Raw genomic sequence first — 16833 nt, 5'->3', positions numbered from 1 at the left:
TCTACTTATGGCATTGCTAGTAGAAAAGCCTTGGGATTGGGAAATGTCACTTAACACACTGGGCCTTATCTATCACAATTGTCTTTCTTCTATGCTTTTCTACTGTTGAACTCTGGGTTCTCTGAAGACAGGTACCTGCTATAGTGTGTATCTGTATCTCTTAAACAGAAACTCTGCAAGTGGTTCCTTGAGGGGAAAAAATAGGTACTGTTAGGCAGTTTAGATCTTATCAATCAAGTCTAATGACTCTAAGCCCATCACTTGCTCCAAGCTCCACCTCCTGTTTTCCAAGTGGGGCAACAAAATCACAAGTATCTTTTCACTTCTATTTTACTTTTATTAGAATGTTTATTTAAATGTTTGTTTTTCAGCTGACATGATTCCGAAAACAGGTATAGGATGACAGAAGTCATGTTTTCCTATGGGAAACAAAAGAAATAAAAAAAAAATTTTAAGTGTTCTGCTAAAAGATATGAGAATTATGATGTCACATCACCAACAAGAACATTCACGTCAGAAAGAGAAAGAGCCCATGCCGTGTCTAAATACTACCTGATGAAGGGGAAAAACACATAAAATTGAGTTTTTAAATCTTATGTCCTCTTGATCAACACCACCTTTCCCTCAGAAAGGCCAATATAATTGCAGAGCACTGAGTGAGGAACAAGGTACTCTGCACTAGTCAAAAGAAAGGCATCCCTTCAGTGGCCTATGTTCATTCTACTACAGGTCAAGTATCCCTTATCCCAAATGCTTGGGATCAGAAGTGTTTTAGATCTCAGTGTTACATATTTTGAAATGTCTGCATTATACTTACTGGTTGAGCAAACCTAACAAAGAGGCAAATCTGAAATGCTTCCATAAGCATTCCCTTTGAACATGACGTCAGCTGACAAAATGTCTTGGATTTTGGAGAATTTCAGATGTTGAATTTTCAGATTAGGGACGTTCTACCTGAAGACCTAGAGAACCTGACCATGTTGGAATTCAGTACTCTTCTCCCAGTCTCCTCCCACCATTGACCACACCCACAAATTTTCCAACAGACATTTATATGACTTACTTGTTTTAATATCCTGGGAAGAGGTAGAAACATTTCGTCAATGTTACTCTTTCCGTGGTAGGCATCTGCACCCTACCATCTGGCAGCTCAAATGAAAACCGGACCTAAAGGAGAAATGAAAGTCTGTAGAGCTTTATTCTTGAAGAATCTGGAGAATCTTGACTTAAGCCAGAAAAACTGCAACAAATGCAAAATAAGTGATAGGTATGTCTAAGCATTGAATGACTTTCCTCACAACTCTTTATTTTTGTTTTTTAGATAGCAAGATTGATTGAGAGGACAGAAAAGCTCCCACGGTGGGAGGAGACACGAGAGGACTGCCCTCTCACAACTCTTCAATTCTGCAGCTGGATCCAACAGCAATGAGGAACACAGGTAAAATACAGTCCACTCATTTGTCTCTTCAGGGCAGGTGTGAAAATGGTTTATTTTTTAGGTGTGGTGGATCATAAATGACTGGATCTGGCTTCCAGGTTTGTTGCCTCTCCAAAAACCCTTAAAACGTCTTTGGAAAGAGTACTGTGTTGGAAGGAAGATACACACGTCCTGAGCTGTTTTCTAAGTTTCCTACTGGAATAGCCAAACATGCAGGAAGCAAAGAAGTAGCATCTACAACTCGACCTTTCGGAAAATTTCCTCCAAGTCACAGGAGCAGGCATAATCTTGCAAGTGCTTGATGAGTCTCATTATAAAAAGAGAGCCCCGTGTAGGATGTCTCCAAGAAACATTATCTGTGAATAAAACACATTTCAAATCTCAAGACAGGCTTTTGCCTGGACACAGAGAAAAAAACCCGAGAATTTCTACTTCAGTTAAAGTATGCCACTCAATGGATGCACAAAATTCAGTGTGGATATTTTCCCCAATACTTGCCTAGAATAATACTCACATATGGTGCAGATATTAGGGTGGCATAGTTCCTGAATTCAATAAACCATAAATGTAGTAGAGACTAAGGGAAAGACAGAATAGGCCAGAGAGGAGTGATTGGGCCTTTGGGAAGAAATGTCTAAGTGTGCATCCCAAAGATGTTACTGACTGTGAGTTAAATTAATGATATGCTCTGAAATATAATGGCCTCAAGTTTCAATTTATCTACCATATACATAATCTTAATTCAAATTAAATAACATTGACCATAAAATATTTACACAGAGATAATTTTACCTACTATAAAATGGTATCTGGGAGGCTGAGGTGAGTGGATTGCCTGAGCCCGCGGGTTCAAGACCAGCCTGGGCAACTTGGCGAGACCTCATCTCTTCAATAAATCAAAAATTCAGCCGGGTGTGGTAGCGCGCGCCTGTAGTTCCAGCTACTTGGAAGGCTGAGGCGGAAGGATCACCGGAGCCTAGCAGGTCGAGGCTGCAGGGGCTGGGAGCGGTCACTGCACTCCAGTCTGGGCGACAGAGTGAGACACCAACTCAAAAACAAAAAATGGTATCAACCAACATAATAAAAATACAGATCTTTAAATGTTGGTGAGGCCACATTCACATATTATTGTAGGTGAAGATGTTCTTATGTAGAAGGGGCATACTAAATGTTAATATTCATTGATTATATAATAGACACATAAAAAGAATGAAGTCATAGAAATATACAAAGGATTGTGTAAGAGACAAGCAATAGCAAAAGCTCTGTATATAATCATGGATATATTCTTTAGCTAAACCATTTAATTCTTTATAATGGGCATAAAATATATATTCATAAAAAATAAAATTTCTATCGAGTAAATAAAAGACTGTTTCAGTAGAAGTGAGGAGATAGAGAAGCTAGAAACAGGTGTCTTTGAAAATACTTTGCGAAGTAAAGGGGTTTTAATAGCAGGCTTTTAATGTGTGCTTTACAATGTGTCATGCTGACTATTTCACATACATGATCTCATTTAATCCTTAGAACAATGATATTTTTATTCACATATATTAGTGAGAAATTCTAAGAAACTCAGAGACTTAACACAGAAAATTAATTTACAAAGTAATAAAAGACTGAGTCAATATAATAGCAAGAATCTTCCTCCAAAGCTTATATATGGAATCTTTCAGATATATTCTGTTTTCAACATATTATACTTCTAGTTAACAGTCGGTTTAATGTAGGGTCCCAATAGACCTTGCTTGCCAGAGTCCTCTGTCCTCATTATTCTTCTATAAATACCTTATGTTTGGGCAAACTGAATTGATGAATGATTGTGACTCTTTTCTATGAGAAGTGAGATTCTAATTTGCTTCAGTATAGATAGTCTTCCATTTAATTCTCTGTTATTCCACACAGTTCCAGGAAAACATTTTGCACTATAGAGGAGTACACTAATTATTATTCTTTTTAGATTGAAAAATATAGTTTATTTAGAAAGTATATGGGGGGGGATTCACCTCCCCAAGGTAGGGAGTGGGGCCAAAGCTAAGAAACATGGTGGCCATAGCTCAAAGAACACATGATCTGGCCAGTGCTTAACAAAACAGTCGTGAATGGAGAGGGTGGGGGAGAGAGAGAGAGATATTGTTTCACCTCCTCAAGGTAGGGGAAGGTATTAGTTATTAATACAGTGAAAATATGTGTAATTTGGTGTCTGAGGATAAAGAAATGTCAGTGTGCAAATGACAGGAAGGCTGGCATTGGTCTTCAAAATTATTAAAGTTTAACATAGATATCTATACTCTAACGAGTGGGTGTGAGTCTCTGTACTGATAATCCTAACAACAGTGTCCTGCATGGAGACTCTTTACCTGGTGTCGAAGAGCAGAAGGCAATGAAATCCTTCTCTACATGGGCTTTCTTAACGGCATCATCCTCAAACTCATCTGGTGTTGGGAAAGATATGTCTCCAGAGGCTTCTACTGAGTCTTTCAACCACACCACACCATGGTTCTCTGGAAAAACAAGAATTGATTCCTTATTACTACCAACTGCCAAAAACCAACAACAATACTACTTTCTCTTCTAATGTCTGTTCAATCGTACTGACTCATATATTTGTTTCTATTTTTAATTCACATGCACGTACATCTCTGGAACTGTCTTTTCAACAATTTTTATTTTTTTAACCTTCTTATAAATTCTAATAGCATTTGAATATAAAAGTTTCAAGCTTGAAAATGGAACGACTATCTACCAACCAGCAAACAGACAAGATCTTGACTCGTGACAGCAGGTGTCCTTTGATCTTAAGAAGCAGACATAAAGGCGGAACAATACTGGATGCACACAGATGGTGAAGCCAATATATGAATGTCTATTGTTCTAAGAGATGTCAGCACTCACCACCGCGGCAAGCCTGGATGATGATCACCTTGGGTTTGTCCTTCAAGCTTGGACAGTTCCAGGTGTTCAATATTTGGAAGATGTTGTTGACATTTAATACATCTGGGATCTCCTCAGAGTATTTCTTCCCACAGATGCCTTCTCGAATACCATGAGACATAAATACCAGGAAAGTGCTGTCAGAGGTTCGGTGCTCTGGCCGGGCAGCAAATTCCTTCAGCGTTGTAGTCATGTCCTGAAAGAGACCACACCACTGATTTTGGACTCTATAATTCACTATCATGGCACCTTGAGAAACCAGTTTTAAGAAAAAAGTAAGGAATCTCCTCAAGAATTTCATGATCATCAATGGAGTGGAAAAGAAAATGTAATGTTTCATTTAGAGAAAGGTGAAGAAAAGTATTCTAGGAAGTCATCCAAGTGTTTCTTGTAGAGATAAGGTGACATGGGTAACTTAATAGAACACTTCCAAAGTGAGAGTTACACCAACCTCCTGCTGAAAGACTTCTATATTAGAAGGGAATGTGTAACATCACACATGCAACCTGGCATGGCAAATTTAGATTTTACACTGTCAAGAGATTACATTGATTGCATTTCTTGGTGCTACAACCAAGCTTTCTAACATTATTTAGGAATACGAAGGGGATGATCATTGTCTCTACAGTATGATATAACTTACTGAAGCAGTGAGATTTTCTTTCACATCCACAGAGTACCCCAGACCTTCTAGTAGCATCTTCATATCTCTAAGATCAACTTCAGCTCCTGTCCTTCTGGGAAGATCGTCAAACTCTGTGTTGCAGATAATGAGAGCAAGACGTGTGCGTGTTGACTTTTCCATGATTGGATAAATCTGTAGGAAATTCGGATGGTTGAGCAGTTTTGTTCTCTTCAAATAAATATTCATTTTGTGGTTTTATGACAACTTCCTTAGTCTTTTCAAGGAACTAAACTTCAGATACCATACATTAAAAACTGAAGTAAGATTGGAGTCTGCAAATGTCCAGATGGCAGCTGAGCTACTAACTTAAGTATCCTTGATAGGTAGGATTCTGAAAGATGCAAAGCTTGAGGCAAGAATGACTAAGTTTTAAAACTGATTCTTCTAATCAGATGGTTGGATTTGAAAAATATAATACAACCTCATGCCTCAGTTTCTTGATATCTATAATGGGTTATTTTTCGGTTTAGTTATATTACTATCTGCAAAATTCTTAGAACAGCTTCTGATTCATAATAAGCATTCAATTACTGACATCATTGTTATTATTTACTCATAAAATTGGACCATGTGTAGAACTCTCTTTATAAAGCTGGGATACTAGGGTACAGGAATCCCATATGTGAGAAAAGCAGCAGAATGATTCTTCAGAACCTCTCAAGGAAATTGACTCTAAGAAAAAGTCACTGCACTTCAGAATAGCCCCACTCCATCTTTGTGTTATGAGGGTGGCACCTCTCCTGACTTTTCTTTCCATATTCTGCTTGCTGTTTCTTGGGAGCAAAGCTTGAGATTTCCTTCTGGGCAAGAGGATGTGGGCATAGCTGCGTTGTCCCCCACTGCCAGAGGAGCTGAAAGAGAAAAGAAACATTGTGAGCAATGACATCCCTCTTTAACCCACTTCATGCTTATCACAGCACTATCTGCATATGAAACCACAGAGGAGGAAATGCATTCTTGGGAGAGCAATGCTAATCGAGTCATTAAGAAAGTCCATGAAGTGAATTCACTTGATGGAATACATTCCAAGCCAGAGGAGGTTTCCAGTGTCACCATTCAGGGATCTAACTACATATCTTATCATCAGTATTTTACAGATATTTTAGATGAAAACATAGAAAGGGAGCTTTTCAATGCCATTCATGATAAAACACTGGAAAATCAAGCAACATATTCAATAACATAATTAAGATATATGTTAATTTAAAAAAATGCAAACCATGGAGACAAAATTTAATAAGAATAGGGATGAATTAATTCTATTTAAATGTCTTTTCTAAACATTTATGTTCATCTATTTATTTAACAGACATGCCAGTAAACATTTTTTTTAATGGCCCTTTGTTTTGTCTGTCAGGATCTCTTTCTACTATGTGTACATATGAGGAAGAGGAAGAAGAATATTGGATATATGAACTAGAATTTATATGAAATGCAATGATAAATGGTAAAGTCAAAGTGCACACTAGATGGATTCATTGCACCAAACTTTGATTACACAAACATGTGAGGGAGAATTTTCACAACATTTTATGTGAGAAAAACCTTGAGGCTTTTATTTAATCCCAAGTTCAATACCATCTGACAATGTGATGTACTTGTTTTAAAAAATCTAATGAAATTTTGTGTGTTTCAAAATAAAAACAAGTTTTCTAGATATATGTAGTATATTTTGGAAGTTAAACTATTGAGATGAAAATTGTATTCAATTTTGAAAAAGAATTTTGGAAACTGTTGTGCAATCAAGTAATCCAAGGCATCATGAAGTGTGCTGACTGTGGAGAAGATAGAAGTAACTAGAATGAGTACATTGGAGAAGACTAGAAAGAATCATTAGGTGGAAGAAATGTTCAGTTTCTTCATAAAAGAATCTTGAAAACAATAAAAAAAAACCAAAAAGAAGTATTTGGATTAATTTTGAGCTAATTTTCTGAGTAAGAAAGAGCATTTGTTACATAGTGAATGTTCTATCTAATGAAATATTTACGGAAACATTCATGGGATAAGCAACCTTAGTAGATTCAGTAGAGTAATATCTAAATTTGATTTTAAAAATTGTTTCCTGGTTTCCAAATTTTGTTCAGATATAAGGTATCTTATTTTAAGATAAAAGAGCATCTTTTTGATAAAATTGCTCTAGAACTGTTGGTGAAATATTGCTCCAAGACAAATGAAACACTGACTATATGACAAGCGAGAGGATGAAATCATAAATATAAAATCTGTTAACAGAAAATTTAGTTCATGTTGACTTTGTCAGGATTCATCAAATCTGACACAATTTTCAGGGTAGAGCACCGATATTTTTAAAATCTCCCTTGCTATCTGGGATGTAGTTATTAACTATACTACCTCTAGAATTATGTGACAAAAAATGTTTTTGCTTAAATATTTGTGGCAGACATGGTTAGATACTCTCAGTGTCTACACTGAGACCCAACAAGACACTTGTCTCTTCTTCCTGGGCACTCAGCTAGTCTATGTAGCCAAATATTCCAGCAGTTAGGCAAGACAATGTGTTGGTTCTTGCTAATGGATGTAAACACAAGGACGAGGTGGCACAAGTAGGCTGAACTTAGAAAAATATCCTACAGATGATGCTCCATATTCTATTCAATACCATCAACTGGATGGCTATCATCAAGTTTTTTTGTTTTATGATACAGATATTAGAGCCAAAGGAGAGAAGAGATGGTGTTATCTGAGTTAGTTCTTGGAGATGAACTAACTACTAATCAAGGATGGACATTTTTGAATTTTCATGAATGTGGCATAAGTTTCTATCATATATGAGCTTTTGTAAATGTTTGACATAGTTACAGCAACCCACGTTATCTTAACTGGTAAAGGTGTCCCTAGTGTTATTTGGACTCCTTTATTTTTGAATTGCTTTGATTTGATGATAGAGATTTATAAGCACCTATTCATTCAAGATTCACATATTCATGCAAGCTCAATAAAGGCAGGAGCATCTTCTGTGCCATTCATTATTCTCTAACCAGTCCGTAGAACTGGGTACAAAACATAGTTGGTATATGATAAATATTTTTCTAATGGCCTAGTAAGTAATAGAAATTCTGATGAAATTCTTTTGTGAAATGTTCTTTTAACAAATATTTATTGCATGTACAATATGAGCCAATCACTGTTAGATGAGACCAGATGTATGAATAAATCAGACGTGATAAAAAATTTAATCATACAGCTTAAAGTTGAATGAGGGGAAAGAATTATTATTTTTTAATTATCCCAAAATGTAGTGAGTATTATGGCTGAAGGATTTAGGTTTAGAAGTAGGTGCCCTGAAATGGAGCATAGAAGTGTAAATAGAAAGAGAGAAATCTTAATTGGAGAGAGGAATCTATAAAATTTGGCCATGACTTGAATGTTGGAGCAGAGTGAGAAAAAAGATACAGAGATGAGTTTCGGTTTCTGATTTACACAAGTGATGATGGTGGTGCCATTAATCAATGGTGGGTGAAACAGAGAGAGCAGAGTGGGAAAGAATGACACACTCAACTCAGGGAACTTTTAGATAAAGGTGCCTGTGGGAAATGTGAGTGAATGATATCAACAGGCACTTGAATAGTGAAGTCTGACAATTAAGTGGGTAATCAGGATTTGAGACATGGATTCAAAATGTGTGTGTAGAAACGTGGTTAGTGAAGCTGTATGACAGTTTTTGCCATAGTAGACTAGATTAAGAAGAGAAAAAAGCATTACCCATAGCCCTGTCACCCGGGGTTCACCCTCTGAAATTAATGTCAAGGAAGAAGGGATTGAGACGCTCTTCCTTTAAAAACACCTTTACCTGGAAACGAAGGGAACACAGTTTGAGAGTCGTATGTGCCTGGGTCATTTCCACGTGATGAACCTGACAAAAAGAGGAAGAACATGGAAACAGTCATCATCTCCGAAGAACTTTACTGAAATCATGCTCAAGATGTTCTTTAGGTTAGAGAGTGGGGGGGGGGGGGGGGGTGTGAAGTGAAAAAGAAAAATATTGAAAGCAAAATAAGATGCGTTATTCATAGATGAGCAGAAAAAATATCTGCAGCGTCAACCCAGGCAGACATAAACTTCCCCTAATTTTTAGAAAAAAATCACCTTGCTTCCATAGAATGGCTCCCTTTGAAGTGTCTTTGGGACATGTAACAGAGGTCAGAGGCGAAGAGGACACCAGAGCTTCCACCTTCACTCTGTGGAAGATCTGCAAGGCCAAACCACGGGCCTCCACAGATGCCCGGGTCATGTCTGGGGCCCTCAGGAGGACTGGAGGTGGAGCTAGCAGTTCTCACAGGACGTTCCCCAGCCAGATAGTAGGATCATGGCCATCTTGCTCAACAGAAAATGCAAGGGGACACCTGTCAGAAAGATTCCACTTGGAATCTTTACTTTCCTCAAATCATCTTATTCTCTGAGTGTTTCACCCTCACTATATTTTAGTCTTCCTGGAGAGCAAAATGTTGAAGGGAATTGATCAAAAGTACTTCTTTACAGACCTTAAACTTTCATCTCAGACACATACACAAATGCCTAGGGACTGCCTGGACTTAAAAATAAGTCGGTCAATCAGGCAGTCAGCCAGTCAGTAAATAAATAAATAAATGGCCTTGCCAGGAGAACTGGAAATCATAGTATAAAGCTTTTCAGAGGACGCTCATGAACTTCCTCAAATGAGCTACCACAGACTCAGAACAAGAACTGAGTTTTCATCAAAAGGAGGCCTCTAAGGCTCAAAAAAACAGGAAAGAAGAGGAGACATGCAACAGGGTTTCTGAAGCCAGAAATAAGGAAGTTTTCAGCAAACTTGGCATGTTGAATAAAGAATTCACATGCTGAGCACAAAGACAAAGGACATATGGGAACTCTAGTCTGAGTCACTGACCCTTACCTGAGGAGAGCCCCAGCAACTCTGTGAGGTGGCAGTCATCTTCACAAATATGGTCTATGAAGACTTGACATGCCCTGGGTCCTTTCCGAATGACCCAGTCAAGCAGATTTCGGGCCTTATCCGTAACTACAGGATTTTCATCTCTTATTCTCTCCATCTCTTCTTGGTTCAACACTCTTTTCTCTAGCAATTCATCCAGCAAGCCATTGATAGTAGCTGCATTCACCGAATGGATAAACTTCCTCCTCTTCTCCTTCAGAACCTTGTCTGTTGGGGCACAAGAATTTCTCAAGCCATAAAAACAGCCTCATTTGCCTCCCATGTCACCAACAGGAAAAGGCCTCCTCTAGAGTTAATCAGTTAAATATCCCTCTCCACACAGTTGGAGAAAGCAATTCTTTCTTTTATTCTAGCACTGTTTTTCTTTTTCTTTTTTCTTTTTTTTCTCAGTATCTGCCAAATACACACAAGGAGCAGCCTGAAGACTGAGATTTGCTGTCTCCACGTAAGTAGCTGAAAAGCTGAGATCATCCTTTTATGTCCCATGTTTATTCAACTCTGAATAATAAAACAACAAAACAAAGACAACCCATTCCCTTGAAGGAAAACAGCTTTTGGTGCACATCCTGTGCTAGTGTGCACCTGCTCTCAGACTATTGTCATGTAAGAGTTCAGTTAAAATTGCAAAATGACAGCAGGATACCAGTAAAGCCAGTTTCTTCATGGCTTTGTCTTTCCAAAGACAGAAAGAATCTTCTGGGGCCTTCCCCTTCTCTTTCTCCTTTCTCTCCTTCGATTCAGTTCACCCGAACTTTCACAGAACCTAATTATGACTTCCAGAAGATACAGTCCCTTTCAAAAACATGTCTACCCTGGGACCCGTTCTTTCAACAGTTTAAAAAAAAAAGCACAACTCACCAGCCATGGCTTTCTCTTCTTCTGCCCTTGTTCTGTGGAGTGAAACTGAAAAGCATGTTCCACCTTCCTTTTCAGGAGGGCGTGGACACATATTGAGAAATAACCACTGCGCATACATATGCATGTCTATTTTTTTTTCAAAAGCATAATCAGATTGCTGAGTGTAGACTTCATCAGGGAGTGCATTTTTGGGAATTTTTTTTTTCCCACTGGCAATTAGAACAGGACAGGGAAGGAGGAGAATGAGACTTGGAGAATAAGACAGGAATGAGAAAGTATGTAGGCAATAAAACTCACACGATGAAGAGTCTCCTAGTCATTTGCAAGTACAAGCCAGAAAAGTAACACTTTCTTTGGAGAAGCTGAATCACTGTTTCCCCAGCTATATGGAGAGTTCCAGGAACTGTATGTTCCTGGGAAGCAGATTGGCTTTAAGAAATGAAAACATTTTTCACCAAAATCAAATATTTCCTTATCTAATCCCCTTTCTTTTCAGATGGCTCTTTTGAGGAACGTTGCATCATAGAGACTACAAGCTCAGGCTCTGGACTCAGAGAATGTGACATCCAGCATTTGAACCTTTCCTTCTTGGACAAGATGTGGAACTTTCCTATGCATTGGTTCCTCAGCTTGTAAAATAATTCTACTTACATGGTATTGAGCATTAAGTGAGTGAAAATGTGAAAGATGCGTAGAGTATTGCTGGACACACAGTAAGCAGATAGGTGATATTAGTATGCTAGCACAAACATTTTACTCTACTGAAATCATTATGGTTAATTGTTTGTGATTACCTAGTTAAATTTATCTTTTGTGTGCATTCTCAGGCATTGCTTTTAGTCATTCATTTAGCAAATATGAATAGACAACCTACACCATGCCAGACATGTTCTAGGTGTCAGGATTCAGTCAAGACAGACCATGGTCCCTTCCGCATGGCCTCCCCTTCAAGAGGGGAAGACAAACATGAAACCTATTATGTTAATGGGATATTCAGAAAGCTAGAATATGGTAGGTGCTAAGAAGAAGAAGAAGAAACTATTTAAAAGTGGGTGACAAAATATCGATAGACTGAGGAGTCAGGGAAGGCCCAAAGAGGTCACTGTCTTTTGTCAGCAAGTGTTCGATGAATTATCACCACTCCCTACAGAAAGAAAAAGAAAAAAAGAAAAAAAATCCGTGTTTCCGTGTGGCCCATTTAATTTATGGACATATTTGGTGGGAGATGGAGCAATGAACATGCAGATAGTACTGATACTCATCAATTTATTTACCAGAAATACTCTTGGGAATAACGCCTTCTCATATGAGGAAAAAGAGGATCCAGAGTTACAAAAACATTCCAACTGTATGTCTGTCCATGCATGTGCTCAGGCATGTGTGTGCAGATATGTAACATATTTAAATTAATGACTCTTGTTATTAAAAACTCCATGCAATCCAAAACAAACCAACCAGTTTTACTTTTCATGCTCTAGCCAGAGTGTTTAATGTATTTTACTCAGAATAAAATTGACTATGTAGTATGTATGACAATGACGCAGATTTTAATCTCGGGGGATTCTCATGGTGTTTTTATCTTTACTTCGCTATTTACCCAATTTATTTGCAGCACAATCTTGTGCGCTCCTTGCCAGCGGGAGAATTTTGGCATGGAAGATAGCAGATATTACCTTGCATTGCTTTTCTTTCATTTATTTATCAATCGACTTAGTTTTCCAAATTCCTTAAGAATCTCACAGGAGTGTTTCACCTCCAGCCAGGGTTACACACCACTGGGCTGGAGCATGGTGATGTGACATGCAATACACAGAAATGATAGCCCAGGTCATATGTCTGGGAATGTAGTAACAATCACATTGACTCCTGTGTCCTGGGACTCTAAACAGAAAAACACTAGATAGCAAAAAATGAAAATGCCAAAACTGGAAAGAATCCAGTTGTCCAGTATGGTTGCAGAAGTAAGCAAAGTGGGCTAAGTATATATTGGTGTGTGCATGTGTGTGTGTATATATATGGGTGCATATGTGTGCATGTGTGTGTGTGTGTGTATAGGTATATGTGTGTGTGTACACACCTATATACACACTGAAATATTCTCCTGTCATAAAAGGGAAGAATTACATAAAATGGAATAATTACTAATATATGCAACAACATAAATTAAAACATTATGCTTTTATTATGAGTGAAAGATTCCATATATATACCCTTTGATCCAAATTATATAAGTTCTAGAGTAGAAAAAACAATGTGTTGTATTAGAAATCAGATCCTTTTTTGTCTGAAAAAGTTGTAAAAATAATTTCAGTGTAAGGGGCATGAATGAATTTTCTGGAGTGATGAAAATTTTCTGCCTCTTGATTAAGATGATATTATTCAGAATATACATGTATCCTTAAAATAAATTGTATTCCTAAAATGGGTAGATTTTGTCTGATGCAAATTATACTACAATAACTTAAAAATATTAAATCTAAAAATATAAATGACTTTAATAATAGACTAGATTGAAGAAGGCATTATTTCTTCATTTCAAGATACACGCAAGCCTTCACAAGTCATCAAAACTCTAGGAAGTTCTTATAGTGACTGAAACAGAATTATCGACCATCCTAGTTGGACAGTGATTTGTAGACAAAGTAGACATAATTTGTAAGGATCGGTTTGTTGACCAAAATTTGAATCTGAAAAATAACATCACACAGATAAAGTTATTTTAAAATAAATGAATGTAATAGTTCAACTATAAGTCGTATTTTGAAGGAAACTTAATGATTGAAATTCTTATGTCAGAATTACCTGTGTTAAGTGTGTGAAACAATATCATTTTAAATAACAGAGTGCGTATTTTTAAAACTTCGATACAGAAGGCAGGAGATTCCTGTGCTTAGGTTTTGGCTGAGCTATTTCCAAACCTGAGAACGTTACTTGCTCTTTCAGTTCTTCCAACTCATATTCTTCTTTATACTTTTGGACTATCTGGACATTTTGTTTAATGCAACCTAGTGAGAGCATTCGTCGACTATAGCATGTTATTTTATTTTACTTTTCTTTGTCTAAAACCTTTCTCCTTTCTGTTCAGCTTGTCCATGTGGACTTTGGGATCCAATCATCCTGGGATCAGCTTTTATCGATTAGTCGTAGATTTTGGAGAAGCTATTTAACACCTCTAAGCCTCCGTGTTCTCATCTACATGAAGGGCTCATAACAACTGTTACTTCTAGGATGCAAGGACAGACGTAAAGATCAAGCCATAGTGCCTCCCACTTAGAGTAATCCCAAGCTAAGTCTGGAAGCAAGAGCGTGTCAAAATATACCTGTTTCGTAAAGTGCTTCTAAATTGTTCTTATTATTTCATGGCATGTCACCAACATCTGTGCAAGATAGACAAGTAAAATAAGCATTCATTTTTGTTTTAGGAATAAGAAGCCCAGGTAAGAAGTTTTGTTCAAAGACTTGACAAGCACAAGTTGCAGAACTGGGTGAGAAACTTCCTCACTCACTACTTGCTCTGTGTGACATGCAGCTCTTCAACTTGGCACTACACTGGGACACCCGGAGTGTGCAAGTAGAGGATAGGACATTGCACCTGCTTTTGTGGAACAGAAGATAATGTGGGGGAGACAAAGTGTAAGCATAGGCCGGGCTCAGTGGCTCAACCTGTAATCCCAGCGCTTTGGGAGGCTGAGGATTGCCTGAGCCCGTGGATTCGAGACCCGCCTGGGCAACTTGGTGAGCCCTTATCTCTACAATAAATAAAAAATTAGTTGGGTGTGGTAGCGCGCGCCTGTAGTTCCAGCTACTTGGAAGGCTGAGGGGGAAGGATCGCCGGAGTCCAGCAGGTCGAGGCTGCGGTGGCCAGGAACGGCCACTGCACTCCAGTCTGGGTGACGGAGTGAGACTCCAACTCAATAATAATAATAATAATAACTGTAAGGACAATAAGAGCGCATAGATGGAAAATACTGTGACAGATCAGTTACACATGGCCTGGAGCATGACAAGAAGCTGGCTCCAGGCTGGCAGGACACATTCTGCAGTCACAAGGCAGATGGTTTCTGAATTGGATTAATTATAGAAGAAGAGAGAAAGTAACTTATTTTTCAGACATTTCTGTGTTCTAGGTACAGAGTCAGATCCTTTGGCCCACTCTCGATGTTGGAAAATTATTAATTTAATTTTAAAAGTCAGTAAATTGAGCTTCCAAAGGACTAGCTCTTTGTTAATAGCAGAGTCTGTGAGTATAAAGTCTAATGTGATTACTTTACTTTAAAGTTCATTGTTTTTAATATATAGAGTCATGTGAGACCAACGAACCAATGAAAGTAACGTGAACAAAATGCAGAGGCCAAAGTCATAAGAGAAAAGTAAAGATGTTTTCAAAAGATAGACTGGGTTTAAAAAAATAATGATTTATAGCCATCAGCCTCAGTGAGAAGTTTAAACAGACGTGGCTGACAGTAGGAAGCCAGTGTAGTTTCCTGAGTAAGAGTCATATCAGCATACCTCTAACATAGCTTGATTGTACTGTGTGCTTAACAAGACCAGGGCCTTAGAATAAGTACTTTATCAGTATTGGTTCTACTAGTCAAAATTTTAAAAAATAATGATATGTAGGCTTACCCCAGTTTATTGAATCAGAATCTTATCATCTTATCCTGAGCCTCCAAGAGTGAGATTTAGGGTTATGAATATATAAAGATAATTCCAGGTGTTTGTGGTGTATATCTTTTATTGAATGTCACTGCTGAACTTCTGAATGCTCTATTCTAGTAACCGAAATAGCTAGTAGCTCTTTGAGATCCATTGCACTGCAACATCCAGAAATTAATAGGACATGTTCTTTGAGGCATTGTGGTCCCATGTGAACCAGAAGCTAGGCCAGGGTGTGGGGCCAGGAGAAGGGAAAAGAGAATTGTGGCTGATGCCAGAAGAGCATTTCAGATCTGATGGCTTTTTTATTTTTTTAAATTTTGTTTACTTTTATTATTTTATTTTTAAGAAAGAGGGTCTCACTATGTTGCCCAGATTGGCCTCCAGCTCTTGGACTCAAGCAGTCCTCTTGCCCCAGCCTCTCAAGCAGTTGAGATTATAGGTGCATGATACCACATCCAACATCACATTTTTCTGTTTGTTTGTCAGAATTGCCAGAGCCCAGCAGGTCGACAATAGTATAACAACAATAGTACAATTCTTCCAGACTTTCGTGGTGTCCTCTCTAACGGGGTTCTCTTCCATGGCATTGACAATCCTTTCCATAAAGTATCATGTGAAATGTGCCTTAGACCTGATTAGTGTAATTATGACATCATCTAGAGGCTGAATTAGAGATGTTGTATTTGGAGACAAATAGATCACCTCAATGTCTTTGGTATTAAACTCATGGGATTCTCTGGGGTTGATACAGTAATTAGATATTCTAATAGCGGAGATTAAAATTAAGTACACCGCATATTCCAGAATTGACCTGTTCCCAACAATTCTGGTGTGTGTTCACCGAATTATAAAGTAGTCTAATCTTTTAGAAACAAAAAAGTGAATGGTCTTAGATCTATCTATTCATACGCATTGTGCATTCAATATTACTAACTTAAGACAGTAAGGTGGAAAAAAAAAGGAGAAGCCATGGGCATTGACCAATATTTTAAATAACTTTAAAATGTAGTTCATTACTGGCAAGGTACTTCCTGACTTAGGGAAAAAGCATTCACACAACCAGTTGAGAAAAAGATCTCTCATTGTCCAGGTCTTATTGTGGCACAACTCAGAAACTGACAGCTCATATTTATTTTCTTTCAAGGCTCGGGAGTTAGAGCTTTATAGATAAGGGCAGTCCTGATCATAAACATGACTGCATTTGCATAAAATAGTAGAGTTAACCTATTCCTTCTCTCTTTTTCATTTCATTTGTTTGTTTGTTTGTGTATTTATTTATTTATTTATTTATTTATTTATTTATTT

At 37.7% G+C, this 16833-nt stretch overlaps 1 protein-coding gene across 1 annotated transcript; it reads right to left on the bottom strand.

Moving 5' to 3' along the window:
- Nucleotides 1–316: 316 nt before the first annotated feature.
- LOC103267233 (caspase-1-like) lies at nt 317–10123 on the bottom strand. The gene is made up of 8 exons (XM_008064834.2): nt 9952–10123; nt 5793–5908; nt 5016–5189; nt 4334–4568; nt 3799–3942; nt 1685–1794; nt 1064–1167; nt 317–419 (listed from the first exon to the last, which is right to left on the bottom strand). The coding sequence occupies exons 1-7, from the start codon at nt 10106–10108 to the stop codon at nt 1069–1071; spliced, it is 1035 nt and encodes a 344-aa protein (XP_008063025.1). The 5' UTR covers nt 10109–10123; the 3' UTR covers nt 317–419; nt 1064–1068.
- Between the last annotated feature and the right edge of the window lie 6710 nt (nt 10124–16833).

This window comes from Carlito syrichta, unplaced genomic scaffold (assembly GCF_000164805.1).
Source record: "Carlito syrichta isolate Samal-C Ts95f unplaced genomic scaffold, Tarsius_syrichta-2.0.1 Scaffold308079, whole genome shotgun sequence".
NCBI lineage: Eukaryota > Metazoa > Chordata > Mammalia > Primates > Tarsiidae > Carlito > Carlito syrichta.
The sequence above is the reverse complement of the archived record's forward strand: the minus strand, read 5'-3'. Positions and strand labels throughout refer to the sequence as shown.

Bases quoted from the DNA above. Each gene is read 5' to 3' on its own strand.
- LOC103267233 (XM_008064834.2), bottom strand. From the start codon at position 10,108: ATGGAGAGAATAAGAGATGAAAATCCTGTAGTTACGGATAAGGCCCGA. The intron at 4,569-5,015 runs GTAAGTTATATC...GGTCTCTTTCAG, and splicing joins AAGAAAATCTCACTGCTTCA to GACATGACTACAACGCTGAA. The intron at 1,795-3,798 runs GTAAAGAGTCTC...TTTTATTCACAG, and splicing joins CTTCTGCTCTTCGACACCAG to ATAATGTTTCTTGGAGACAT.